Raw genomic sequence first — 27,883 nt, 5'->3', positions numbered from 1 at the left:
TTCATAAATCAATTTTTGAACATTTGGGTCAAAACTTAATAACATTGGTTAAAATACACCTTTTCGACTTGTAACAGTTAATTAAACAACGGGCCCATCGATCAGTTTTGTGGGCTTGATGTGGCCTGCAAACCATAAGATGGAAAGAACTGGTTTTAGGGTATAAAATTTGCTAAGAACATAAAAAATTCAAACAAAAAATAAAAACTATTTCACTTCTTGTATTTTTACTGGTGTTTCGGAACTACCAGTGTGCTGATAATAGCACATCACACTTTCTTTAGTGTTTTTTTCGGGTCGAAAGAGGGCGATATGCACTTTCGGCATAAACAAACAAAGCAGCTGTACAGAACCACTCAGATTGAAAAGAGTACTCAATGTTATGGTACGAATCGTGTTGCTGCTGTTGATGGTAAATGTTGGTATGAAAGCCATCCAGATGATGCAAGTTGTGTAGTTCGTGAAAGCAATCAACCTGAAAAATAGCACAAGCAAAGTGTTGACCTTGTTCAATAAATCGTAAAATATTTCAGAGCTCAATTTAACTACATTTGAAACGTTTAGGACATTTTCGGAATACTATGATTGCAAATAACAAAGTTTCCTAACCAAGCCGAAAAGTTAGACACCAGTTGTCATTTTTCAAAATTTTGACGTAGTTCCTTAGTTTTAACACAACGCATCGTTTCACCATCTGTTCTCTAGATCACATTTCAAGATATTTTTTTCCTTTTTGAAAATTTGAAACAACAATGAAATTAAAACAATATAAACAAGCAACAATTAAGTTATGATGTTCCTAAAAAAAATACGGCAGTTGCGAAGAGTGAGGAAGCTAGTAAAAAGTTATATCACAATGCTTGAAAATTTAAAAATTTAGTTGGAAGGAGAAAGTACATGTGATGTAATTTTTAGTCTCACAAAGCTAATATTTTGTATTCTCTGCTGTGCATCTAGTCATTCACCTGCATGGAAATCGTAAACTGATTAGGTTTACTGATAAATTATAAGTATTAATGTATAATTGCGTTTCTCCTTCTACTTTTATTTTAATGTGTTTTTACAAAATGTCTACTTAGGAAAATTTAACGATACCAGTTCTGGAATGTTTGGCTGAGTTCTCCACTTAGTTATATATGATGGTGCAGCATTAAATCACTCAACTGTTGACTATGTCTAAACAGAAATAATTGGTGAATGAAATGTCATTACCTGGCTTCATTGAAACCATCCGGGCACTTCCTCGTCTTAAATGCGTAAACAGTACAGAATCCCATTAAGATGAAGGGATAGATCAGTCCAACAAGGTAACTTGCCGAGTCGGAACCCTTGCAGATGAGAACCCTTTCTACTCGACTAGGATACAGAAAAGTAGCTGCTGGAGGATCATGTACCAACCATACTGCAGTAATGACAGCTAATATAAGATATACAAGTTACATTAGGCGATCAATCTTGAAAACAGTCTGATAAATGAAAATTGCATGCTTCATATTATTAGTACCTGGACGACCAAACCTCGCTCGGTTTTATTTTATTTATTTATTTATTTATTAATTTTTTTTTTTTTTTTTTTTTTTTGTCAACTCGTGTTTTTCTAAGGTTCGACACTTTTTCAAACATACTTACTTGAAAAGCATCATGTTAACGAAATATTAAGGTTCTCGCCAGTCGTTGGATATGCTTCCGGAAAACGAGAGATATACATGTAATCACTTCATCAGCATTATAATCATTTCAGCTATAAAAAGTCTACTACTGAATATAGGCCTCCTCTCCTCCACAGTCATCCACATAGGGAAGCTCTGAACTGGTTTCGTAGACATATTTAACGCACGGTATTGCCAAAACTAAGACCAAACATTGCGATAATAAATATGAAAAAATTGCTAGGATTGAAAATGTGCCGCGACCATCTTATACCATCTAAAGTACCAAACAAAGATTCTGAATGCAATTAAATCAACATTTTGCTTTAAACTATCTGTTACATTTTTGTTTCCACTACACAATTTTCCTGTCATTAATTAAAATATTTTGAACTTGGAGCCAATTTTACTATGGTGAAATCGGTTTTAACTCAATACTTCCTTCCATATTATGTTGCGGTTCACGATTTTATCCCAATCGAGATTTTCACTTGGAATAAGTACTTTTAGTGTAGTTGGTCACTTTACGCCAGAAAATGTTACTGCCATCCATAAAAACTGATGATCCACAAAGCACACCAACAAATTATAACAACAGTCTTAAGAAAATATAAACAAAAGAATGAACTTATAGAATGCTAAACTACAATTAAATCCAAAATTTCATCCAAATCGTTAGAGCCGTTTCCGAGATGCGAAACATAAATATATATACATACCCACAAGAATTGCTCGTTTAAAGATATAAGATTTAAAGAACTTATACGTTAGCATTTGCCATCATTTGCTGTTAGTTCAGTTTTCTTGCTTCGTAAACATTTGGATTAATCATCGTTGGGAATCAGAAAGAAAGACAAAACAATAGGGCTCAACCGATGGCATTTTTTGGCCGATGGGCTGATGCCGATTGTTGGCCGATTGTTCAAAGATGGCCGATGGCCGATTGCCGATTGTTTTCCTCAAAATGGCCGATTGTCGATGACCGATGGCCGATGCCGTTGGCCGATGGCAAAAAAAAAAAATCTAATGGAAATAAATTGATAAGATTGTCAGGGATTTAAAGGATCATTTATTCACTTCAAGTTCTACGAATAAGGACTTGTAATCAAATTTCTATTTTACGATCACCCAATTTAAACTTCACAAGTTTTTTCGGCACATCTGTACACGCATATGTTCCAAAGAACATATAGATGACCAAAATATCCATTTTGAACACCCCCTCAGTTAATTATCGCAAGTTCTCTTGTGACGTCTTCATACGCGTAAATATGCGTCACTCAGAAACGTTATGAAATAGTGAGTTGAAAACTCATACGTACGTAGTACGATCTAAAACTTTGAGGGCAAGCAGTATAAAACCTCACCCTGAATAGTTCACATTACCGAAGCACATATATCTACAAAATAATCACCTTGAACGACTATGCACTTCTGCCAACGTTCGTATAGCTTTTAAAAGCCTAGCAGCCATTTTTCGGAACCTCCTGTAAAGCCTCTTGCGCTGCTGCTTTAACTTCATTGTGGGGAAGAAGGCGACTTTCATGTTGAGTATGCATGGTTGATTGATCAATGCTCTGATATGACAAACAAATAACATAACGTTTCATCGGGCTTAGCTCCGTGTGACTCTTACCTGTTCCCAGCAAAAAAACATTTGCATGGACGCCGCTTTCTTCCGTCAGGAGAAGATAAAGCTGCATCATAGTAGGTTGCGAAAAAGACTTCCAGGAGCATTTCCAAAAGTTATATGAACACTGGCAGAAGTACATAGTCCCTCAAGGTGAAACTTTGAAGGTGGATGTGCTTCGGTAATGTGAACTATTCTGGGTAAAGTTTTATACAGCTTCTCCCCGAAATTTTGGATCGTACTATGTACAATCTATATAGGATGTAGTTATGCTTCTCTTTTTTGACTGTTGTTTGGTGATAGAGAAAGAACAACAGCCAAAAAAAAGAAAAGAAAAAGAAAAGAAGGAAAATAAGGCACTGTTTAAGAACCAACTGATTTTTTTTTTTTTTTTTTTTTGAGTGAACTAAGATTTCAGCAATATTGTAATAATGTATGGATTATTTACACTATACATAGTTAAAAAACTTTAAATTATGTTGTTTAATCATTCAAAAAAAGAATTAAGAATGAAAATATGAAACCGTCAACAAATTACGCAATTAAAGTGGAAAGATTGCACGTAGATATTTTTTAGTCATGAAATTAAACAAAGAAAGGTAACAGATAAATCACAATATTAAATCATAATAGGAATATTTTTATACTTATTTAAAATTAATGAATAGAAAAATTTGCATTTTTCATAAAAGCTATAACAGTGACATAAATTTTTCTGAAAAAAGAAATAGCCATGAAAAGAGTGAGGTTCTTAAAACGCAGCTACAATAAACAAACTCAATATTTACAACAAGTTAATAACTGATTACATATACTACTTGATTTGATGTTTGCACACGTAATATTAAACAATTTGATTGTTTAATCTTTTATGAAGCACTACAAACAAGTTCAAATGAAATTTTTCAATTTAACAATAATTTGCTGAAATTTAAAAAAATGCTTAATGGAAAATCCTTGAAACTTTTCTATAACATGTGATTAAAAATGTGATGAAAACGAAAAAAAAAAAACGTGCATTGATTTTATAAAAATACAAAAAAATAGTTACTTACAACAGAAAAAAAATCGATCGCTGTAAATGATGCAAAAAAGATGGCATATTACGAAATGAAGATGAAACAAGAATGAGAAATAAGCAAAATGACATTTCTTGAGCAAAATAAATAATTGCTAAACATTTAAGAAATGCTTGAAACGACGAGGGAGGGGCATCACCCGCTGATTTTGGAGTAACTCACAACATTAAACTTCGTTCTCAATTTCGGCCTCATTTGTTTAGTACAGAACCGCTACCACCAACGCCTCGGAAGAGTTTCTGAGTCGACTTCAGCACTTCCGAAGAAAAAATTCAAAAGTCCCTTTGATTTTCGAATTATGTCACCATTCAAAACGTCTTTAGTCAATTTCTTACATTAATGCTCTAAATTCATCCTAAACAATAGATTAAGTTTGAAAAAAAAATCTCTAATTTTATGAATGGTGTTAGTTTTAAACAACTCGGAAGTGCAACTAGAGTTTAATTTCAGAAATACAGGAAGGGGGAGGGGGCACGCGAATGTTCTAAAAGTTACCGTCGGTTCAACGGGAATCTAACAAAATGACACAAAAACCGGTTTTGCAATCTCATATTTGTTTCCATGGGCTCCAATTCGGCAATATACACTCTAAAACCAAAGAAAAAAAAAATCGACGCATCAAGAAGCAATCATCCGATTGCTTTGAAATTTGGTATGCATGATTGTTTTGACCAGATGTGCAAATGAATAAAATTTGGTGTCCAATTAATGAATAGTTTGATCTCCAGCGCATCTAAACTGCGCATCCAGCAGATGTATATTAAGAACAGTTGTTAACACTTTCGGTTTGATTGCGATTCAGATTACCTTTCAACAACTTAAAAATGCCCCGCCGCATGGTTTGTGCTCATTACGAGCAACTGTCAGAGTTTAAACGAGGTCATATCATTGGATTGAAAGAGGCTGGTTGGTCAAATCGGAGAACTGCTCGTCATTTGAGTCGAAGCGATGCGGCGATTCGAAGATGCTGGCAAGGATGGGTGGAAAATTGCAGAGTTCTGCGTCAGGATGTAAGCGGTCGACCTAGGGTCACAACAGATTGTGATGACAGAATGATTGTCCGATCTGCTGTCACAGCGCTTTCTTCATCCCTATAAACCATCAGACGTTCAACCCAAATACCAGTGTCCATCATGACCATTTACAGACGGTTGGGACAACGAAATCTAAGCTAGCGCCGACCGTTACGCCACCTGCCACTGATGCCTACACACAGCCGAACCAGATTACAGTGGTGCATAGCTCGATCAGGTTGGAATGGTGCCGACTAGGGATGTATAGTCTTTAGCGACGGATTTTGCTTCCAACTGTGTCATGACGATCATCGAAGATGTGTTTGGAGACAACCAGGGCAGAGGAGGGATCCTGGTTTCACTTTCGCACGCCACAGTGGCCCTCAACAAGGCATTATGGTCTGGGGTGCCATTTCATTTGATAACTGGCCCCCTTTGGTCATAATTAGCGGTACACTTACTGCACAGTGGTACGTCGACGACATTATAAGACCTGTTTTGTTGCCGTTCCTTTTGCAGTACCCTCGGCTGGTTTTCGGCAGGACAATACCATTTAACATACGGCTTGTGTTGCTATAAACTGACTGCAATCTTGTCAAACTCTTCCGTGGCCTGCCAGATCGTCAGATCTCTCTCCCATCGAGCGTGTTTAGGATATGCTGGGATGACGATTGCATCTGGCAAGGAATGATGATAACCTCTTCCGACAATTGGAGCGAATTTGGCCGGAAATACCGCAGGGCAACCTCCAGGAGCTTTATCGGTGTTTCCCACGTCGTGCTTCCGCTGGTATCTAGACTAGAGGCGGGTCGGTACCTTGTTGAACTTGTTACTGTAACTGTGACATAAATTATTCAATTGTTCTAAGAATTTAATCATTTACTGTTCTGTGCATTGTCTTCCTATCCACCAATTTTCGTCTCAATCGGATCACTCCTTCTTGGTGCGTCGATTTTTTTGTTATAGAGTGTATCAACAAATGATCGTCAGTCTGAGACGCTATATTAGTTTTGTATTGAAATAAGTAATTAATAGCCACAAAAAAAAAAAAAAAAATAAAAATAAATGAGTAAATAGGTTTTTAAGAACAACCGATCGGAAACAAAAAGGGAAGTGCACAACTGGAACGTACGCACACCCCACATGCGAAATTTTAACCTTCTACAGCTTACCATTTTTGAGTTATGACTTATAAGAGATACATAGTACATTCAGCCGCAAGAAACAACGCAATAATTAACTTGTTTGACTCCTGAATGCAGTATTAAAAACTCTTTCAGGGGTGACTAAAATAGAAATTCATACTAAAGTTTAAGTGTACAATTTTATATGAAAACAATAACTCCCTTTACTTTGCATTAAAAAGTAAAACAGCAAAGATCTTTTTTTTTTCGAAAACATCGGCCAATTCCATCGGCTTTTCGATGTTTTTAAAGCCGATGGGCCGATGTTTCCTGCTAGTTGGCATCGGCCGCCGATGCCGATGCCGATGGCTAAATTGTTGAACCATCGGCCAGGCCGATGCATCGGTCGAGTCCTATAAAACAATTTTGTTGTCTTGCAAAGAAAACTATTCATATAGTTTTCTTTGTATGACAACAAAATTGTTGAAAACAATAACTGTGCTAATATGCAAGCCCGCTAATGTTTTTTGACACCAAAACGACGGCGATGGGCTGACTTGATGGATCGACCTGTATTTTGTAGGTGTTCTCCGACAAGTAATTATCAGAGATGAAGCCAATCAATCAATAAGCAATTCATGACACAAAAGCGTAGTAATGAAATTATGTACAACCAGTGCCTTGCATATAAAATCTAAGATAAAAATCTGATTTGGGCACTACACAACTTACTTTTGAGTCTAATAAATAGTACATGATGGGGGCACGTGCTTATGCACGCACAAAATTTTATCTACACAAAAATGGCAAAAGTATCCCCCTTGCCCCCGCGGTTGGTGCCAAAATTGATTCAGTGTCTGTTTCCGTGTAGCTTCGCATTTATTTCAAATTTCAATTAAGAAATAGTTCTTGAGAAATAACACTCGTAATGAACACGAAAGAGCGTTTAATTGCGATATCCTCTTCTAAGCTATCGCCACCAAAACTAAATCATCCCTTGTACCAATAAGGTCTGACTGTATGTGAATTTTGTTTGATTCTCTTCATTATCTCTGAGATATATTAGGCAAGCATAACGGAGAAAACATTCAATTGCTCCCACCTTCCCTCTTGAAGGAATTTCTGCCAAAACCTAATGGGCAACAATTCACATAAGGGCACATACATGCACCAAATGTCGTTCGATTTTATTCAGTAATTTTTGCTGTAGAGCAGCCACAAAAGCCGGTCAAACACAAACAGACAGACATTTTTCAAAAGTAGCAAAATGGACTCAGCACCCCACTAAACGTGCAAATCCGTCAAGGTTTGAAAATATTGACGAGTTTTTATAATTCCGTCTGCCGTTCTTAAATGTTTCGCACTGGTCTGATAGCAATATCTATTCTATTCAAGAATAGAAGATTTTTATAAGCAGATTAAAGAGTCTACCTCTCTTCCCTCCTTTTCTATAACAAGCTGATTCTTTCAGTACAAAATAAAGCAAAATAGCACACTATCATACTTTTGAAATTTCCATAATTAAAGTTTATTTTTCCATACCTTCAACGGCAAGTAATGCAGCAATCATCATCATCTGTGACTTTGGTCTCGTGTATCGCACTTTGCGGCACTCCTTTCTGAGGGACTGGTCGAAAATCAGAGCAATCCTCCGAGTCTTGATCACAATGGCTGAATAACAAAGTGTGTAATAAAATCCCAGGAAGAATCTTACAGCACCACAAGAACTAGCAGCAGGCTTCGCCACAACAGCAAATGTTGTACTGAAAAGAAGTGCGATACCTGCAGAAAAGAAAAGTTGATCTTCTGTAATTTGAGCAGTGCTTTAGTTGAGAAAAAATACAAGGTGTTTCAAAACTGCTAGTAAATGCTTTAAAAGGTCTTAATGTCCACCTCTGGAAAGTTGAGTTCCACTGTCCGACCGGTTAAACGATTCTATTTGCTGAAAAATGGGTGAGGAAAAACGGCTTAAGAATTTGCGGATTTAGTTTACAGTGTTATTGCCCATTTGGCGAACAATACAATTCAGGTATGAAGTAGCAAGCGGTACAAGATTTTCTAGCCAATAAGGGGGTTGCAATGGTAGTCCAACTCTGCGCCTACCAAATCCTCTTCCTACTGATTGCTCTCCCTTGAAAGAAATGGGCTTGGTCAAGGTCATAGTTCAACTTCTCAGAAGTGAACAAAACAGTACAGCTCATGTGGATCATAAATCAACTTAGACACAATGGTCTACCTTCAATGTTTTAATCAAAAGAAATCCCTGTTTTCTGAAGCTTCTGAAACCACTATGCAAAATTAAAATTCTTGGAATGCATGCAATTCATAGAATGATACACAAAGTAACAGAAACTGTTGAAATGAAGTTCCACTAGTAGTGGAAGTTTACACCCTGCGTTGCCGCCAAATACACACGCTGGCATAAACACTCAGTTTTTCTTGAACAACGCCGAAATCAACTGTAGTTGTTATAGGTACTCTCCGCAGTCGATGTCTCTATCGTACTGTCCAACCACGGATTGCATGGAATTTTCAAACGTCCAGATAAGACAAATCTAAGGGGGGAAAGTAAAAATTTGATGCGCGTATTCCGCTCATTTGAATGAGACTCTGCTTCTGCAAAAGCTGAAATTGGTAAAAAATAATAGATTCGTCCGTTTCCGGCTGTAAAACGGATGTTTGCCTTTCCATACAATCCGTGGTCAGACAGTAGTACTACTACTCGCCTATAGTTTTCGATACGGCTCCATAATCAAAAATCGAGATAGGAAAGATCAGGCTATCCAATTTATAGAACACCAACTTTCCGACGAATCCAACTCTCCTGAAATGTTGCATTTAAGATTTGAGGTAAATATGCGGAGAAATGGGGCGATGCTTCGTTTGAGCTTTAATTGCGGATGGAGCATGTTGAAACAACTGCAATAAAACCTCTTGTAACAACATGAAGTACGCTTCGTCAATCGTCATCCATCCGTCTGGTAGAAGATATGAACCTATCAAGTTGTCGCTTAGGATTCCAGCTCCAACCATTTAAGTAGAAACATTTCTGAAAATGAATTTGAGAATGTAACTAATTCTAGTTTTAGAGACAAATTTATTTTATTTTTATTTTTTTAAAGGTATTTCAGCGCTTGTACTTTGCCATGAGATATTATAATGAGACTGATGTTATACTATAGGATTTTTTTCTGCTATACTGTGTTTTTGGCAACTTCAGAAAAAAAGTTATTTTTTTTTTTTCAGATTTAGACATTTTGCGATCGAATAACGTAAGGCACAATTGGAGTAGAGCAGGTTATCTACGTTGATTTCTGTTCAAAATGAGCTCTTAAATCACCTAAAGTATTTAACTATTGCAGTTTATTTAGCTTACAGTCGTGCAGGGTTTTCTCTAAAATTTCTCTAAAGATATACGCAATCAGTGATCAATCTGCCGTTTAAATTTTCAATTCATGAGTACATTAAGATGCAGATAGTAAGCGCAGTTTTTCTAAAGCAGTCACCTAAGATTTGCAATGCATTAATTTCCTAAAAGAAATACCGACGCTTATCAATCCAAAACATTGTTTTTATGTTTTTATGACGTATGTGGGGGAGCGTGGTGAATAAGACCTTTTGATGATTTCTCAAAAAAAAAAAAAAAAAAAACACCTTAATGGCTGATAAATCATTCAATCATTCTTTTGTGTAGTAAGTTTCATTGACTTGTAGCATTGCACCGCTGATATGACTACATATTTACACTAACCTTTTATTTCATTGTACCCTTTTACAGTTTAATTCAGACAAATAGGTGGATGAAAAGCTATACATGTTTTGTAGTAAAAAGAGAATATTAAAAAGTTTTTTTTTATTATTGTTACGAAAAAGATATCCGAGCAAGATGATTAAATTTGTTTAAAAAAAAAAAGATAATTTTAGATAAGTTTATCTTCATTGAGAAAAAAATGAAACTTATTTTACTGTTTATTCCATCAATTAAATTTTATGATACCCTGAGAAATGTGCCTTTTTAAATTACATTTATTATCTACTAGTGGCACCCGCACGGCTTTGCCCGTAATAGAAAAATAAAAGGTCTTTTGGTTCGCCTGTATATTTACAAATAATGTATGGTGAATTTTCTCGCCAGTTGACTTGTACCAATCTTACGGTTCCACGTTATGATAATTTCGTATCTCGCCAATTGGCTTGTGTTACGGTTCCACGTTATGATAATTTCGTAATTTACTCGTCCATCTTATGATATTTTTTTTCTTAAAATTGGAACGGAAAAAAAACCACATTGAATTTTCGAAAAATCGCTTCGGTGTGCACACCCCCATGCTACATACTAACTTTGTACCAAATTTCATGAAAATCGGCCGAACGGTCTAGGCGCTATGCATCCTACAGACATCCTCCGGACAGAGAGACTTTCAGCTTTACTATTAGTAAAGATAAAGAAGTCTTCTTAAAAGATAAATAAATACAAGTTTCTCCCTACAACAGTATATGAAGAACACAGGAAAGAAACATGAAAGGTCAATCTTTCCTGTGCTCGAAAAAAATCAAGTTTGAAAGTTTGAATCCCCAGTCACACTTCATTGCACAGTTAACTTCTGGGTGACTTTTCTGCCTTGATCCCCTCCTTCTCGTTTCTTACCTATTTAAATAAAGCAAAAGTTCTTCTCTACAAAAACTCAGACTTTGCCATATTGAGCTCAACACGAACAAAAAAAAAAAAAAAAAAATGACATTTCACCTTTCTTCAAAGCATTTCTCATATTGTATTAATTTCATAAAATATTTTTTTTTTCCATTGAGGAAAAGATCTATTGCAAAATCACTTAAAAATTAAGGTGATGATGATGGCGATATTTACAATAATGAAATTCAAAAGCTAAAAATAACTATTACACTTCCACTTCATTTTATATCTCTGCTATAAGGCAAATATCAAATTATTGATACCGAGTACAGTCTGACCACTGATTGGTTGAAAAGGCAAACATGCAGTTTACAGGCAGAAATGGGCACATCTATTAATTTTCAGGGAGTAGAGCTTTTACAGATGTATGTCAGCCTCTAAATCAAGCCTAGTCCCATTCAAGTTAGTACAACGCGCTCCCCAAATTTTTACTTTTACACCAGATAGACACGTCTTAATTGGACATTTGCCAATTCTACACTGTTCAAAATTCAGAAAACTTTTGTGGTGAATATTACTATCAAATAGAGTGTTTACAAAACAGAAAAAAATTACACTTAATTGTACCGAAAATAAAATAAACGATTGCAGCGCCAATTGTTACACCACGTGCCTTACAGCACGAAGTAGATAACACCGTATTTCCCCTTACCCCGTTCTCCCAACTTTTATGGTGGCCAGCACAGCGCTTGCGAGTCCGAAGGTCCCGAGATCGAACCTGCTGTTCGCATTTTACGTTTTTTAACTTTCGTTATTCTAATGTAAAATTTTACAGTAAAATAGGACTTTATGGTAAAAGTCACTGGCAACATGGATGCCAGTAACTTGTACCGTAAAATTTCAGTGCTCGTGTGAATTTACCTACCGAGCAATAGAAAACTGCTCAGGTCTCTTCCGGAAGCTTTGATGATAGGAGTATCCCAATAGATACAGAAAACTATTCCAACAAAAATGCAAGACAGCATTCCCAGGGCAGAAAACGTCATTGCTCCAATGGCCCACGGATTTCCGAAGTGGATACGCTTAATGGGTAGCTCAACACAGGAAGTCTTGTTCTCGTTAGGAACGGAACCCAACAGACATTCTGTGCACTTGGTTTCCTTCTCGACGATTTCGTATTCGGAACAGTTCAGGCAGTGCCAGCAGCAGACATCTTGGTCCATGATTATCATCGCTTCTCCGGGAAGGCAAGGGGCACTGCAGAGCGATTCTGGAAACCGTTTTTTGTCGTGCTTGAAAACCATCGCATCCAGGTGCAGTTGAAGAATCGGCACGTTATCCTTAGTTTCTAAAATACGACTATAGATTAGCGAAATCAAAGTTTAAAAAAAAATTAAAAAATACGAACTAGTAATCGAAAAATAGTTAAACTAGTGATTTTCTCAAACTTAAGCAAGCTCAGCAATGTTATATATAAGTTTAGCTATAAACTTTAATCTTTCAGCAATTATTATAATATCATATAAATATATAATATTTATACATATTATTTCAAGTACAAAAATGTTTCCTTTAAAAAAATTCAACTTTCATACTCGATTCTTTTTAAGAAAAAATCTGTAATACAAAAAAAAAAAAAAAAGAAAAGAAAAGCTCACTTAGCTTAAATTTACCTGTATACTTCCCAACTGTTACCCATCTATACTCATTTGTTCCATTGATCTTTTGGTAGTTGATTATATCGTATTTTGGTAGTGCATCACCATTTTTATCAAACTGGAAAGAATTACCATATTCATCTATAAAAATAAAAATGTGCATTTTGAAAATTTCGCACAATCTCATTTTTAGACATAAAAAAACTTTCACCTTTCCTTATCATTAACTAACCAAGACCTAATTCATGCCTCTTGAGACTAGAAGAAAACTGATACCTAAGGACCTTCCACCAGCATTAAATAACTAACAGTTTTATAATGTCTGCAACGAGAATTGGCGTGTCAAGGTCAAGCTACTTTCCCACTCTCCACCCTTTTTCCCTTCTAGTTGTAATAGTTATGGCACTATGAACTTTTTTTTCCCTCCTTTTTTCTGCAACATATTACATTTGCAGAAGAAAGAGTTGAAAGAACAAGTAGTGGCTAGAGAGAAAACGAGCGCTTGAAGTGACATTCCAGAATACAATAATAATAATAATAATAATAATAATAATAATAATAATAATAATAGTAATAATAATAATAATAAATATGCACTTTTTTTTAAAGAAATTTAATTGTTTACTCACTAACATGAACTATTTTACAGCTTTTATGATTGGGACACTTTCTGGATTGGCACATGGTATATCTTTTAAGAACAGTAGAATTTGTTAAATTCTACTTGAAAATATCAGTTATTATTTCTTTAATGCAAGCTTTAATGACGTTAAGAATGTTAAAACAGAAACCATTACCTTCGAAGTGAACTCTTTTAACAAACTCCTTCAGTTGAGTCCCAGTAATGTGGTTCAACTCGTTGCAAAATACATCTCCGCAATGTTCTTTCTGGAACTCGTGCAGAGCACGAGCGAAGACATGAGCTGCGTCTCTCACGAGCTGGGCTGATGGCATGGCGCGTAGGTACAGTTCATCGGGGATTCTTTCTTCCTTGGAGCATATTCTTGTGTAGTGTTGATTGAAGGGTGTTTCAGGAAAGCCTTCTAATCTATCGAACAGTAGCACAGTTATTAGTTTTTAATTGGGCATTTAATGCACGATGTGTAGGACTAACAATTTATGGACACTAACAAAGCATCTTTTTTTCGTTCTTTTCAATAGAATGCAGTTTGTTATAACATTAGATACACCACCCCCCCATACGATAGATCGAAATACTATTTCATCAACTCTTCGATAATTTTGATCCAGATCAGAAGTCAAACAATCCTCGATAAAGCATCCCCAGATTTCGAATGATATTTGGAAGATTTTTAACTACAGGATATTTGATGCACCACCTGTCGCCATTCAACTATAATAATCCGCTCGGAGGTAAACTATATCTACCACTAAAAGCGATTTTATTAGTTGGATGGGGTTCTGAACTTTTTCCCCCATAGCCCAGGAACCATGCGACTTCTGACCTAGTAGCCCCAGAGGTACTGATGTGGAATGTTAGCTTGGAGAACTGGAACCACGTAAGATTTAAAATGCACCCGTTACCATTAGCATACAACGATGAGCTATATGATCGGCAATCTCTGAATCCGTGATTCTCCAGGTACGAGTCCAACGCCTTACCTGTCAGTCCGTCACACCAAAAGCACACACGAAGGGGATTGGGTTTGGTTTTTCGGCGCAAGAGCCTTAGTAGGTTATACTCTGCCAAAAGATTGTTTCAGTTACAAAAAAAAAAAAAAAAAAAAAGGTGCCAAAGAAGAAAAATCGTTAAAGATCTTAAAGACATAAAACTTCTAGAATTTTGGAAAATGTTGCTGACATAAGCACTTGAACGAAGTTATAAATTTTGAATTACAAGTCAAAATGTTAAACAGAAAAATCATTTTGAGTAACATTAAAACATTTATAACAGAACAAAGACCAGACACATACACGGAGGACCTGCAAACTATCGATATCAAACCCATGACCGTTCGACTACAAGTCCGGTGCCTAACCGAGAGGCTGCCTCGGCTACAGCTTGGCTCTTCGACACACAATAATAATTCTAATACCAAAGAATATTTAAATATCATACCTACATTCCAAATGTCCTTCCCAATACTCATAGAAAAAGGGATTCGTCTCCTTAGCAGATGTCGGCGTCAAATTCATGAAATATTCAATGAATCCTTTTGGCGGCTGTGTCACATAAGAGACACTAATAGCTCCCTCCAGAACTCTTTCGTTGCCGTTGGACACGTATTCTCGCTTCCCCCAAGCTTCACTCCCGAGCCAGACGAATCGTTCGTAGACACCTTTCCTTGTAGCAGCAGACATCATGTTCCTTGCTAGCTGTTGTTCTCCAAAAATGACGATGACTGTAAAGACAAACTACAAAAATGACGTTGGCATTTCCTTTAAGGCATTTTTTTCTTATTAGTTTTAAAAGGAGGATAGTATTGTTGATAATCAAATGAAATACTTTACTGTGTTCAAGAATTTCCTTTTAAGACATTTTTTTTTCTTTTTAGTTTTAAAAGGAGGTTAGTATTGTTGATAATCAAATGAAATACTTTACTGTGTTCAAGAACGCAAACGCTCGTTTCTCCAGTTTTTGAAATTATTATGTTACATGGCTTATCAGTGACTTCGGAACTTTCTTAATCTCTTGTTATAAGATGGCTAGACAAAACTGTAGTAATTACGGAGGACTGGTAAAAATTATTGAGAGTAAAAGTACTTTTTTCTTTGGTCTTGTAATTGTCAAGGAGACACAAAATTAATTCTTTTGACTAATGTTTTGAGATACTTGGAGATACTTGAACTTTAATCTTGGCGATAATTTTCATTTTATATGTTGCCGCTGTTTTTGTTGTATATATAAACTCTAACCGAAAGAGTTGGCCCTTGACCCCGCCTTGTTTCCGAAGGGTCCATTTTCGTGAAGGGGCGATATGAAGAGGAAAGATGAAGAACGCAATTTGCAAGTGCGTAATTGCACTGTTAAAAATTTTCCGGAAAATTTACGGTAATTGTTACTGGCATCCATGTTGCCAGTAACTATTACCGTAAAAATCAAATGTTACTGTAAAATTTTACGGTTTCCTCGGTAGGCCACAGCAACCAATTGGCGCTGGGATCGCTTATTTCTCCGGTATAAATTACCGTAAAAATCAGCGATGCGTTAGCGATGCCATTTTACAGTAACAATTACCAGAAAATCTTCCTGAATTTTTAACAGTGTGGGTCTAGAGCAGGGGTTCCCAACCTGTGGGTTGCGACCCCTAAGGGGGTCGCAAAGCATTTCTTAGGGGGTCGCAACATTAGCCCTAAATTTCAAAATGTGTCATTGCATAGTTTGAACATTAAAATGCATAGGGGGAAAATTGCCTCGTTTTTGAGCAGCATCAAAACTTAAGCGCAATGGCGAATCCAAGAGTAGAGCTGTGTGACTGCAGAAGCACTCCCCCCCCCCTCTCATGCCACAGTGTCTGATCTCCCAACGTTCTCTAAGGTTAGCTTGAACTTCAGTTAAGGTTCAATCTCTACACATTTTCACGAAAGAATTCGGAATTCACCTCCCTCACCATCCAAAATCGTCTAAAACTTCGTCTTTTGATATTTCGAATTCGAATTTGGTTGTTGGTGCCTTTGCGGTCATCCTATCGTCCGTATTCATGGGAATTTTTGCAAAAGGTGCTGACTGAAATCCGAACCAAATAGAAACTGAGATAATGTTTAAAAAAAAGATTTTTTTTTTGATGAGATTTAGAATGAGAAATATGATTTCACATTTCAGTTTTCAAAATCATTGTTGATCTCATTTAAAACTTGTTAGACGCACGCATTTTCTGGGACTAGGCATAGGTACCTAGAGGTATAGTATCTTTTGAGTATAGGTACCTAGCCTTTAGTTGGTGAGATTTTTCTAATTTTCAAATGTTTCTATGTCAAAACCTAGGCAGATAAAAAAGAATGTTACCTAACTTCATTAATCACTCGAGGCGACAAATGATGATTATACCTTAAAAAGTTTTTTAAAATAAGATAAATGATGGATTAATAAAAATTTTTATGCAGTTTCAAGCAGAAGGCAACTTGTGGCCTCAGACAACAACAGGCCAGATCAAGTTTTGACTGTGTTTAATAAGTTAAAATGAGGTGACCCATAATTATACTCCATAGGGGTACAACTATAAGCCACGGGGAAAATATTCCCTTTCCTCTTCTTTCCAACTTAGATTTTTTTTTTTAATTTCATTTGAAAGATGAGATGTATAGCTACCAATGCTAAAGTCCTCAAATTTCTAAATCAAAAACATATACAAAATTTTCATTGAAAACATCGAAAAGTGGCCCATAGTTGGACCATTTTACGGTAAGTTATAGACGATTAAAATCCATTAAATTTATATTAAAGTTGAAAACGTAGAGCCAAAAGAAAATGCAAGTCATTACATGACATCAAAAGTTCTATTAAGGTGTCAAATTGGGAGAATTATCATAACGCGGAACACTTTGCGCATTTTCAAAAGTTTTCACCACATTAGAAGAAGCAAAACACTATTTTAAACGTTGCCAAAATCAATTTTGCTAAAACTTTTAATTTAATACTTTGTTTTTAAGCAAAACAAGCTATTAAAAAAGACTAAAAGATACATTCGAACGAATAATAAAATAATCCTGCAAAATAGTTAAATTAAGTCATTAAAATGTAAAATAATCCGCCAAATAACAAAAACATGCCATTAACTATTCACAACTCCAATAAACTATAGGGGGCGTTGCAGCCACTGTCTAATGGAGGATGAGAAAGGTAAAACAAACAAATGCCGTAACTTATAACTTGCTTTGAAACTTATTGAATGATAGTAATTTTTTATCGTGTTTGAGGAAGCTTTCTTTTATTTTCTTCTGAAACAACATTACACCACAAACTGTCTAAAGCTTGTAATTTATCCCAAAGAAAACACGTGGAATGGAATGTTTTACCTTTTTAGATAGTATTGTTAATCACCGCAAGGTAGCGTATTCGAGCTCTGGAGTTGCGAATTCTGAAAAGTTCTCGATTAAAAATTGACAACACTTTATCTTTTATCGCCAATTTCAGCAAGCGACATCGTTGTTACCCAACCGGACTGGGAAAATTTTAAAAATTCGAATCGAATAAAATAATTTTATTAATATTGTTATAATTCTAAGCATATTGTTTTCATATAATTTAACTCTTTTAATCTTTTTATCATTGGTGAAAAAAAGCAATTTAAAACACATTATAATTTTAATCTCGTAAAACACCAAGGCAAGGATTAGCTGGTTTATTTATGTTTATGAAAAAGTTTATCAAGAAGTTCCAAACAGCTCTTCTGCCTTCCGCTACAGCATGATTGGCAACTTCGCCATTCAAGTTCAGGAACACAGCACACTGCACATCCCATTCATCAAGCAGACGTTTGCCAGAGGCTACCATTAGCCGTTTAGCTTCGTTCGCCATTTTCTGAAGCATGTCCGAAGCCAGAGAACAGACGACCTCAACTGCGTTAGCGGAAATGCTTGACTCCACATTCATGCTTTTCAAGATCTTTCTAATATAAAATCGAAATGATGCACTTTTGATGTAATTGATTTGCCGCAGTTTTCGCTTGTTCCTTCTTTGATACATGTCTTTGTCAATAACTAAATTTTTGAGTATCGAGCATTTCATTGCAATTTTTACATTGCATTAAATTTCTAGCTGTTTTAGAACGGTGTTGCCACAGTTGTACTGTTATTTAGAAACTTTTGAAGTAAAAGATCATGGCCGCACTAGATAACGCTTACGCTTCTTTACGATATCGAGAGAGGTCATGGATAGAAAAAATTTCTACTACGCACTTCATATACAAATACCTTTCACCTATAAAATGATAATCTAAATCAGAAATAGAGAACCTCGTTACCGTGTTTTTGAGCAAACACGGTTTTTAATTGTTCCCACTTGACCGTCCTTGACGTTCCGGTAACTTTTTCAGCTTGGACTATGGGCCTCTGCAGCACCGCCGCCCATCAGCCTCTGCAGGCGCGCCTTCTCTGGTCCTGATCACTGTCCCCCGGAACCCGGTGGCGTGCATGTCCTACACACACGCGCGCTCAAACACACTCACACCCACATGCGCGCGCCTTAACACACATACACGCTGACAAACGTAAACCCGCCTTTACACACATACACTCATACCTACACTCAAGTCTACGTACACACACAGCCTAGCCTACACATACACGCTCGCACGCTTACACACACGCACAAGCCTAGCCTACACATACACGTTCGCACGCTTACACACACACAAGCCTAGCCTACACAAGCACGCACGCCTGCACACACACACGCACACAACTAACACACGAAACCACCCAGGAGGAGGGGAAAGCTTGAGGGGACATGAGCCATTTCTAGAAACAATAACTCCAATGAGTTAGATCCTGCCGAAACTCGTGATTGCAAAAAAACATGATTTGAATTCATAAGTTCAGAATTCAAATTAGTGTTTTTTTTTAATTTGTTTTGTTGTAAGTCTGTTCGAGTGGAATCTTATAATTGATTTTTAATTAACTTCACGATGACCTAGAAACCTTAAATTTTGAATATAGTTCAAAATCGGATGCAAATGCATGAAACTGAGTATAAAATGTTCCAAAGTGTTCGAAATTTAATTTGATATCCTAAAATTACATAAAAACGCTCTTTTCTGTACGAAGGAAATATTATATCATTTCGTGAAATTCTAGATCATTCAAAATTGATATCATTGAAAAGCACGTAAAAAACTACTTGGGTTTTTTAGTAAACATACACCCCAGAATCTTCCTTTTAAAGCTTACAAGTATTTTAATAGCTATTAAAAACTCACAATCACAAATCTTCCACATTTTTTAAAGAAATTCTGAAATTGTACGGGACTTTAAATCTGCATGAAGCTTTGCGAAATTATTTTATACTTTTTCTTTCATTTAAAAAAAAAAATGTCAAAAAGTTTCACACAGAATTTTAATCGGCGCAATTGGTGATTCGAAGCCACAGGTTACATGCTACTATACATACGACTATACATACTAGTGTTGTATGTTGTCATAAAAATATTAAAGAAAATCCTATCTCAAATGGAACAATCAGTGCATGTAATAGGCATGATGCATCAGCAATTACTGATCATTTGCTTTCACTCGAAGAAAATGTAAATTTTCTTATTCCAGAATTTAAGAAATCCATTTGCTCAAGGATGGGATCAGTACTCAATACAAAAGCAAAACAATGTTTCAATTAATAGGTGAATATTTTTCCTCTCAGTTTATTGTGGAGTAAATTCATTGTCACTATATAAAAAGCTCTCATGGAAAAAGTGCTCCAGATAGAGTCGGAGCAGCAATGAAAAGAACAGCGGACAATTTAGTTGCCCAGAAAACAGATATTGCACACAGTGTTTCGGTACTTAAACAAAACTGTAAAAACGTAGTAATAAAAAATATTTAAAAATCTTTTATAAGTGACATAGACAAGCAGCTGTCAAAGCATATTTGACAATTTCCTGGATCAATGAAAATTTACGAATCAGTATTTAAAAAAGACCAGATAAATATGGAAACAAGGTACCTTACCTGTCTGAATTGTTTAAGTAATCAATGTAAACATTTGGGGTTAGTTTATCAAAAAATGACAGTAACAAAATAACCAAAAATAATTGATTACTAGAAAATCGCCCGTCATGGCATGACGGGTGAAAATTGCTTCTACATATGAACGAAGCAATTTCCTGTTTGGTGATATTTTGATAGTTGAAATTATCACCCTAACACCAGTGGATTAACCCTAAACTCCAGTAGGTAGCGTCAATTCGCAACTCCAGAGTTCGAATAAGTTACCTTGCGGTGATTAACAATACTACCGAAAAAGGTAAAACAGTCCATTCCACGCGTTTTCCTTGGGGTTAATTGCAGACTTCAGACAGTTTATGGTGTAATGACATTTGAATTTCTGAAAAGTTTCAATCAATTTTAAATACTTCTATCAGATAATGACAGAGACGGTAAAATGTACGATGACTGAGTTCGTTAAATTTATTCAGTCGGTAAAATTGGCTTAAACAATTAACTGCACCACAAATAACATTGTAAATCTAAAAACCCTTTAGTTTTATTTATACTTATGTGTACAACATAAGTTCAATGCAAGCAGAATATTTTTAATGTGGTACTATAAACAAATATCATTCATATATTTCTCCACGAATGAACTGGAAACACATGTCCCGATCTAGTGAGTGTTTTGTTATGTTGCATCAGCGCAATTACACTGGTAACTGACTGACATTCATTGAGCAAAACGATAAGTATTTTGAAAAATAAAAAACAAAATATTAATTTTTGAAATGATATTTTCTCCTCGATTATTGTACTTTTTAGGCTGAATTTCAAGGCATAATTGAATTTCCAAAATGCATATTAAGTGATTTTAGATTTTTTTTTAAAAGCATGGTAACTGACTGACATGAATGCAACCTATGTGAAAATTAATAGTGATTCAGTAAGAGATTTTTCTGAAAGTAAAAGGATTTTTTATTAAATTCAAATCCGGAACAAAGAACAATGAATAAACTTTTGGCCTATGGCATTTGAGTTGGAAAATATTGCTGCAATAAAGAATTACAGTAATTAGAACAGCTTGGTAACTGACTGACATTTCTGAAATTTTCTAACTGTACTAATACAAATATTCAAAATTAAGCAGCAAAACTAATAAATAAGTTTACATAAAAGGTAAACAATGGAAATACATTTGTTATATTTGATACAGTGAACTCCGGTTAATTGAATCAGTGGTTAATTGAGTCAACCGCTTTAATGATTCAAATTGCCTAAAACAGAACAAAATCCAGCTTTATTGAACTAGCCGCTTTATGGAATCAAAACAGTTTATAGCAATTGCGATTCATATAATCGGTGATCACTGTATTGCTAAAATAAATATTTGCGGTATTTGCGAGAAGTGGGTAACTCACTGACATATTGGCAACTGACTGATATTACAGACATGCAACACAAAATATCCGTTAAAAATTTAAAAAAAAATCTCCTAGTTTATTGATTTCCTCAAGCTGAATTTAATGGTAAATTGAATTTTTTAAATTCATTTTAGATGATTCTTAAAAAAAAAACGTTGAAAGCATGGTAACTGACTGAAATGAATGCAACCGGCAGAAAAAATAATATAGATTCAATAAAAGATTATCCTCCAAAAGCAAAAAGAATTATTCCTAAATTTAAATGGGATCAAGGAACAATGAATAACCTTCCAGCATATAACATTTGATTTCGAAAATATTACTAAAATAACAAAATTCTCGTAATTAGAATAGCTTCGTAAGCTAACTGACGGATATTTCTAAATTTCCTATATATCCTAACGTAAAAAATTCAGAATTACGCAGTAAAACACACAAATTAGTGTACACAAAAGCAGAGCTTTCTTTGCCATTAGGGCTAGAACAAGGGACCCTCAACCTATGAGGACTCCAAAAATAATAGACCATATAGAAAAATACTAAAAAAAAAGTTTTAATATGCTAATTATGACGTTTAAAAGCAAGAGCGATAAAAAAAAAGTATAAAAAGATCGATTCTTAACGTCAAAATAACAATTTTGTGCTACCTAGTATTTTGTTCAAGTACTTTACACCTTCAGTGTACAATAGCTGTAGTATATGGAGCATTTATTAATGTAGCATTTATAATTTTGTAGCATTTATTAATGTGTTTGACCGAATTTCTAACAGCTTTAAAATTTGTAAATAAAACTCTACGCAAAAGAAAAGCAATTAAAGTAAGATTTTTTTTTAATGATAACCTCTTTTCCCTTCATAGTTTTTTTTTTTTTTTTTTTTAAATTGCCAGAGGATTTAAAATACTTTTCTTTTTCTACAGTGTTAAAAATAGGCCAGTGCCAATACCTTTGGAAATGGTAAAAAGTTTTAAAAAAAAATTAGAACAGAACGAAACCTGTCGGAAAAGTAAGAAAATATAATAAAATTAATAGGAAAAAAATTTACGGGCGATCTGAGATCGGGAAGGGGGGAGAAGGGGAGGATTAAGGGGCGAAATCGGTTTATCAAGATTTCCGGCAAAACTACGAGTCCTATCAAAAAAAAAAAAAAAAAAAAATAATAATAATAATAACTGACAAAGTTGTTGGTAATAAAAAGAACTACAACTTTTGTATTTGCACTTTTTTCCCCAAAACCTCAAAATTTATGCAAAAAATTCAAAAAACCAACCTTTTGGTTTTTTTATTTTTATCTCCCATAAAAAAAACGATTTTTTTTCACAAAACTTAGTGAAAAGTTACCTTTTTATGTCTCACATACACTGCAATTTTTTTCATTTAAAATATTTATTTTTCTTCTGTTTTTGATTTAGTAAAAAAAAAGCATTGTAATTTTCAATCGAAAAATCTCACATCAAAATATTTGATTTTTTTAAAAAATCGGAGCGTGTGTTTTTCATTGGAATCTCTACTTTCTGATGGTATAAAAAATAAACATTAGTATGGGAAAATTTCGCAAAAAATGAAAAAACACAAAAAAGTTCGAATCTGAAAAAGAAAAAAAAATCATTGCTTAAAATTTTAAGTTATTTATTAAAATTTACGCTTTAATTACTCAAAAAATGTAAGTTTCCATGTTAAACTGCTAAATTAAAAAATGGAAAATTCATGGAACATAGAGATTGCAAAAAACGCGCGGAAAAAGTTAACAAAAATCGATGTACAAGCAGTATAATAATGCGTTTTTACTGCTACTAAATCAGGCACATTTCTCAAACGAACTATAATGTTTTTAATCTCTTGTATCGTTATTTTGAACTGACCGTATTTTTTCTTTTGAAATATTCAAAAAAAAAAAAAAAAATCATTGTAAAAAACATGAGATTGAAATTAAATGTGAGAGCGTCTTTATTTATTTCTTTTCCTTCCTTTGATTTTCTCTGTCTTGAAGTACGAAGCGTAGCTATTGCAGTCTCATCATTATATTAACATTGACAAGTTCGATGAATTAAAGCTGATGTTAAATTCTCAAAGTTTTTGTTTTTATTGTCTACTTCTCTTCATGGTGTTGTCAGAGCATTAGTCGATTAGTGATATTCGCTATTCTATACGTGATTATAACTTTTTACTTGAATGGTCTATAGAACATTGTAGCCTTCAGAAAATATTTCGTGCAGAAGAGGCAAATGGTCTAGAAAGGTCTGGGCCCTACTACCTGCTGATAATTTCGCAGCAGCTGCTAAGATCGTTCGAGCAATGAAAAACACCATTTATAAGCATACTCGTGCAGGTTAAGTTACTTAAAGTAAATCGTGACGAATTTAATTATTAAAAATCAACTTTTGGAATCTACATAGTAAATTAAATACTACGTGTATTTTAATTTGAATTAATCAGCTATAAAATAAATATTATTATTTTCTTTCATAAATAGTATGCTTAACGTACAGTGCTGGCCAAATTATTAGACTAAGACTGTTATAAAAGCAAATTCTTTATTGATTACATAACTATAGACACATTAACGAACAGTGAAATAATTATCTAATATTTAGTATGCGTTCCCTTGTTCTTGATGAGCATTTTAAGTCTTTTTGGCATACTTTTCACAAGGTTTACACCATTTCTTAACTTTTTAAAAAGGAAGGTAAAAAGTTGTTTATACTCCCTATTATATACATTCACATACACATACTCACTAATTACCTAAAACTAACTTTAAATAGAGCAGAGCACACTAATAAAAAGAACTAGTGAACTGTTTAAAGTTGTTTGAGGTTATGTTCCTGGGTAGGCAGATAAACAAAGAACATAAACAAAGCAGACAGTGCTGCCACCTGCAAACACTTAATTATGCTAAAATAACGTAATAATCAGTGTATAGTATGTACTGTACTTTAACAGCGAAATAAATAGTATTTCAGTGCAAATAGTGTACAAAAATCAAAAAAAAAACTTTTTAATCTAATAATTTGGCCAGCACTGTAACATTTAACATAACCTATAGTAAAATTTAATGATGCAGAAAAATGGTCGTTTTTCATTCAAAAATTTCTTTCATACTTTTCTTTTTGATATACCCGAACATTTCATAGGTGAAGCTATTCAAAATAACAGTACAAGAGATAACACAAAACAAATAACAGCATATTCAAAAGCAAAACACACATAATGATTTCGATAAAACATTACAAATCGTTTGAGAAATGTGCCTGATTTACTCGTAGTTGCAGTAGAGGCGCATTATCATGCTGCTTGCATGTCGACTTTTGTTAACTAATTTCGCGTGTTTTTTGAAATCTCTATGTTAAATGGATTTTCAATCTTTTAATTAAACTATTTAACATAGAAACTTACATTTTTGAATAATTAAAGCGTAAATTTTGATAAAAAACATAAAATTTTACGTAATTATTTTTTTTAATTCGAACTGTTTCGTGTTTTTTCATTTTCTGCGAAATTTTCCCATATTATTGTATACATTTTTTATACCATCAGAAAGTAGAGATTCCAACGAAAAAAACACGCTCCGATTTTTAAAAAAAAAATCAGATTGCAGTGTATTTGAGACCTAAAAAAGTGACTTTTCACGAAGTTTTGTGAAAAAAAATCGTTTTTTTTTATGGGAAATAAAAATAAAAAAACAAAAAGTTGGTTTTTTGAATTTTTCACATAAATTTTGAGGTTTGGGGAAAAAAAGTGCAAATACAAAAGTTGTAGTTCTTTTTATTACCAACAACTTTGTCACTTACTTTTTTTCGATAGGACTCATAGTTTTGCCGAAAATCGTGATAACCCGATATCCCCCCTTAAACCCCCCTCCTCCCCCTTTTCCCAAATCAGATCGTCCGTAAATTATTTTTCCTGTTAATTTTATTATATTTTCTTACTTTTCCAGTGGGTTTCATCTTGTTCCATTTTTTTTAAGCAATCACGATTGCTTATTGTTCTCATTTGACCGTTTTTGGTGTCCGTGCCTTTTTCAACTTGGACCAGAAGCCTTTGCAGCACCACCGCCCACCGTCCTCTGCTGGCGGCGCCGCGCGGCTGCTCCGGTTTTGAGCTATCCGATCTCCTGGTCGGAGGCGTCCATGTCCTACACACACGCACGTTCACACACACTCGACTTCACACACATACACTCACACACGCCTACGTGCATACACACAGGTCTACGCACACACACAACTATGCACACGTAACCGCCCAAGAGGAGAGGCAGGATTGGTGGGGGGGGACAGGAGCCGTTTCTAGAAACAATAACTCCAATGAGTAGGATCCTGTCTCAGTTCGTGATTGCAAAAAACATAATTTGGATACAAAATTTCAGAATTCAAATTAATTTTCTTTTCTTTTTTTTTCTTTGGTCTCAAACATTACTGGCACTGGCCTAAAAATAGATCACATCCTTGAAAAATTATTGAGCTATAAAAGGTAAACTATTTCTATTTCCTCTACATCATCTTAGCCGCTCATATGATTGAGCAAGTCCTTTTTTCAAGATTCTCACCTTAGCCTTTCCTCTATTATACTCTATCATTCTTTCTACAAAATATTGTAGATCACAAGAAACTCCATAGAAATGTTCTTTACTAGCAGTCGCTTCCCATATTTTGAATTTCTTTTTCCCCCAGTGAAAGCTGTGATACTGTAAATTTCTCTTTTGGTTGTACTGACTGACTGTAAAATCCTTTTCTCTTCTGTTTTGAATTGATGTATTTTTTTAATATTAGGCAATTATTTTTGAAATTTAGGCCCAAACATTACTAAATTATGTTAAAATGAATAATGAATAAAATCAATAAAATATGTTATCGTTCTTAAAAATTTTAAGAGTTGGGTTGTTTGTTATTACTTAAAAGGCTAAAAATAAAAGAAATCTGTTTTCAGGACATTAATTTTAATGCATTGCAACCATTTTAAAGTTAAACAGAATGTCAGTCAGTTACCGAGGAATTTTCGGTGTTCGGATGTAAACTTCCAATCCTACTTATTCAACATTGAAATACTCCTATTGTAAGCAGAGAATATGAATTTTGAAAAATTTCCACCACTTATTTTCACGCTGAGGGCAAAAAGTTGCTTTTTTATGATAACTGACTGGTATTCATAAACTGATTTTAAGATTGTTTCTAAACGAAACACTATAAAGATATTTTTTTGATATAAGCTTCGAGTATAAAACTGTATTATGAGTATAACAAAATACACTAACCTGTTTTCCTTTTAGTTAGAATTTGTTTTAGGAAAAAATGTGATTACTACATGCCAAATTTTCCCCAAAAAATCTGGAAAGGACATAGGCATCTCTTGCAGCTAATTTTCAATACGAAAAATTATAAATTAAATTTTAACTTGGTACACTTTCAAAATATATATTTCAAACTTTTAAATGATATACAATACTAATAGTTCTGTTAGCTTTGAAATTTTGATGCTCAGGTTGACATTTTCGTGTAATCACCCATCAAAAAATGGCTACATTGCCAAATTTGGCGCACCCACTTTACATACAAATCGATACTAGAGTCCCTATACAGAACAGTCTTTCTCTACAGGGACTCTAACTGATGCCATGGACACTTTGCGGAACCCCTTGCCTCTTCCCAAAACACCCCAGGTTGCCGCGATATCCTGTTTCGGAACCCCTGAGTTAACTTCTTTTTCCTCAGAAAAAAATCCCCATTAATTTCAAATTTCTGGCAATATGTTTGTTTACTTTCGGTCTATTTTTTCAGTGAACACATTGCAACCAAATTGAAGTCCTTTCGCGCATTCCTAGCTTAAATACAGTTAAAAAAAACAAACATGAAGATTCGTTTGGTTTGAGATGGAAAGTATCAAATTAAAACGAATAAATAAAGTTTCTAAATATTTCAGAAAAATTTTTAGGGACAACAAACGCCCAAAATATACATAAAAATGATACTTCCATAAGTAAAACATTTCAACAAAGTTTTATATATTTTTGTTACCAGTGGCATTTTTCTTTATTAAGTTCATGAGAACTTCATCGTAGTCTTCATCTGTGAA

At 34.6% G+C, this 27,883-nt stretch overlaps 1 protein-coding gene across 1 annotated transcript; it reads right to left on the bottom strand.

The window, feature by feature from the left end:
- Positions 1-35: 35 nt before the first annotated feature.
- Positions 36-27,883, bottom strand: LOC129216560 (metabotropic glutamate receptor 3-like). The gene is made up of 8 exons (XM_054850775.1): positions 27,826-27,883; positions 14,867-15,149; positions 13,584-13,834; positions 12,802-12,927; positions 12,054-12,476; positions 8,038-8,277; positions 1,213-1,417; positions 36-475 (listed from the first exon to the last, which is right to left on the bottom strand). The coding sequence occupies exons 1-8, from the start codon at positions 27,851-27,853 to the stop codon at positions 208-210; spliced, it is 1,824 nt and encodes a 607-aa protein (XP_054706750.1). The 5' UTR covers positions 27,854-27,883; the 3' UTR covers positions 36-207.

Source organism: Uloborus diversus, chromosome 2 (assembly GCF_026930045.1).
Source record: "Uloborus diversus isolate 005 chromosome 2, Udiv.v.3.1, whole genome shotgun sequence".
Lineage (NCBI taxonomy): Eukaryota > Metazoa > Arthropoda > Arachnida > Araneae > Uloboridae > Uloborus > Uloborus diversus.
Note: the sequence above shows the minus strand (reverse complement) of the source record. Positions and strands in the feature narration are given on the sequence as shown.

What these genes read in the sequence shown, in the direction of transcription:
- LOC129216560 (XM_054850775.1), bottom strand. Translation starts at nt 27,853, where the DNA reads ATGAACTTAATAAAGAAAAATGCCACTG. An exon ending in GAGCAGTTTTCTATTGCTCG is followed by an intron (nt 8,278 to 12,053) that starts GTAGGTAAATTC and finishes TCTTTTCTGCAG; the next exon opens with GTATCGCACTTCTTTTCAGT. An exon ending in GATGGTTTCAATGAAGCCAG is followed by an intron (nt 476 to 1,212) that starts GTAATGACATTT and finishes GCTATTTTTCAG; the next exon opens with GTTGATTGCTTTCACGAACT.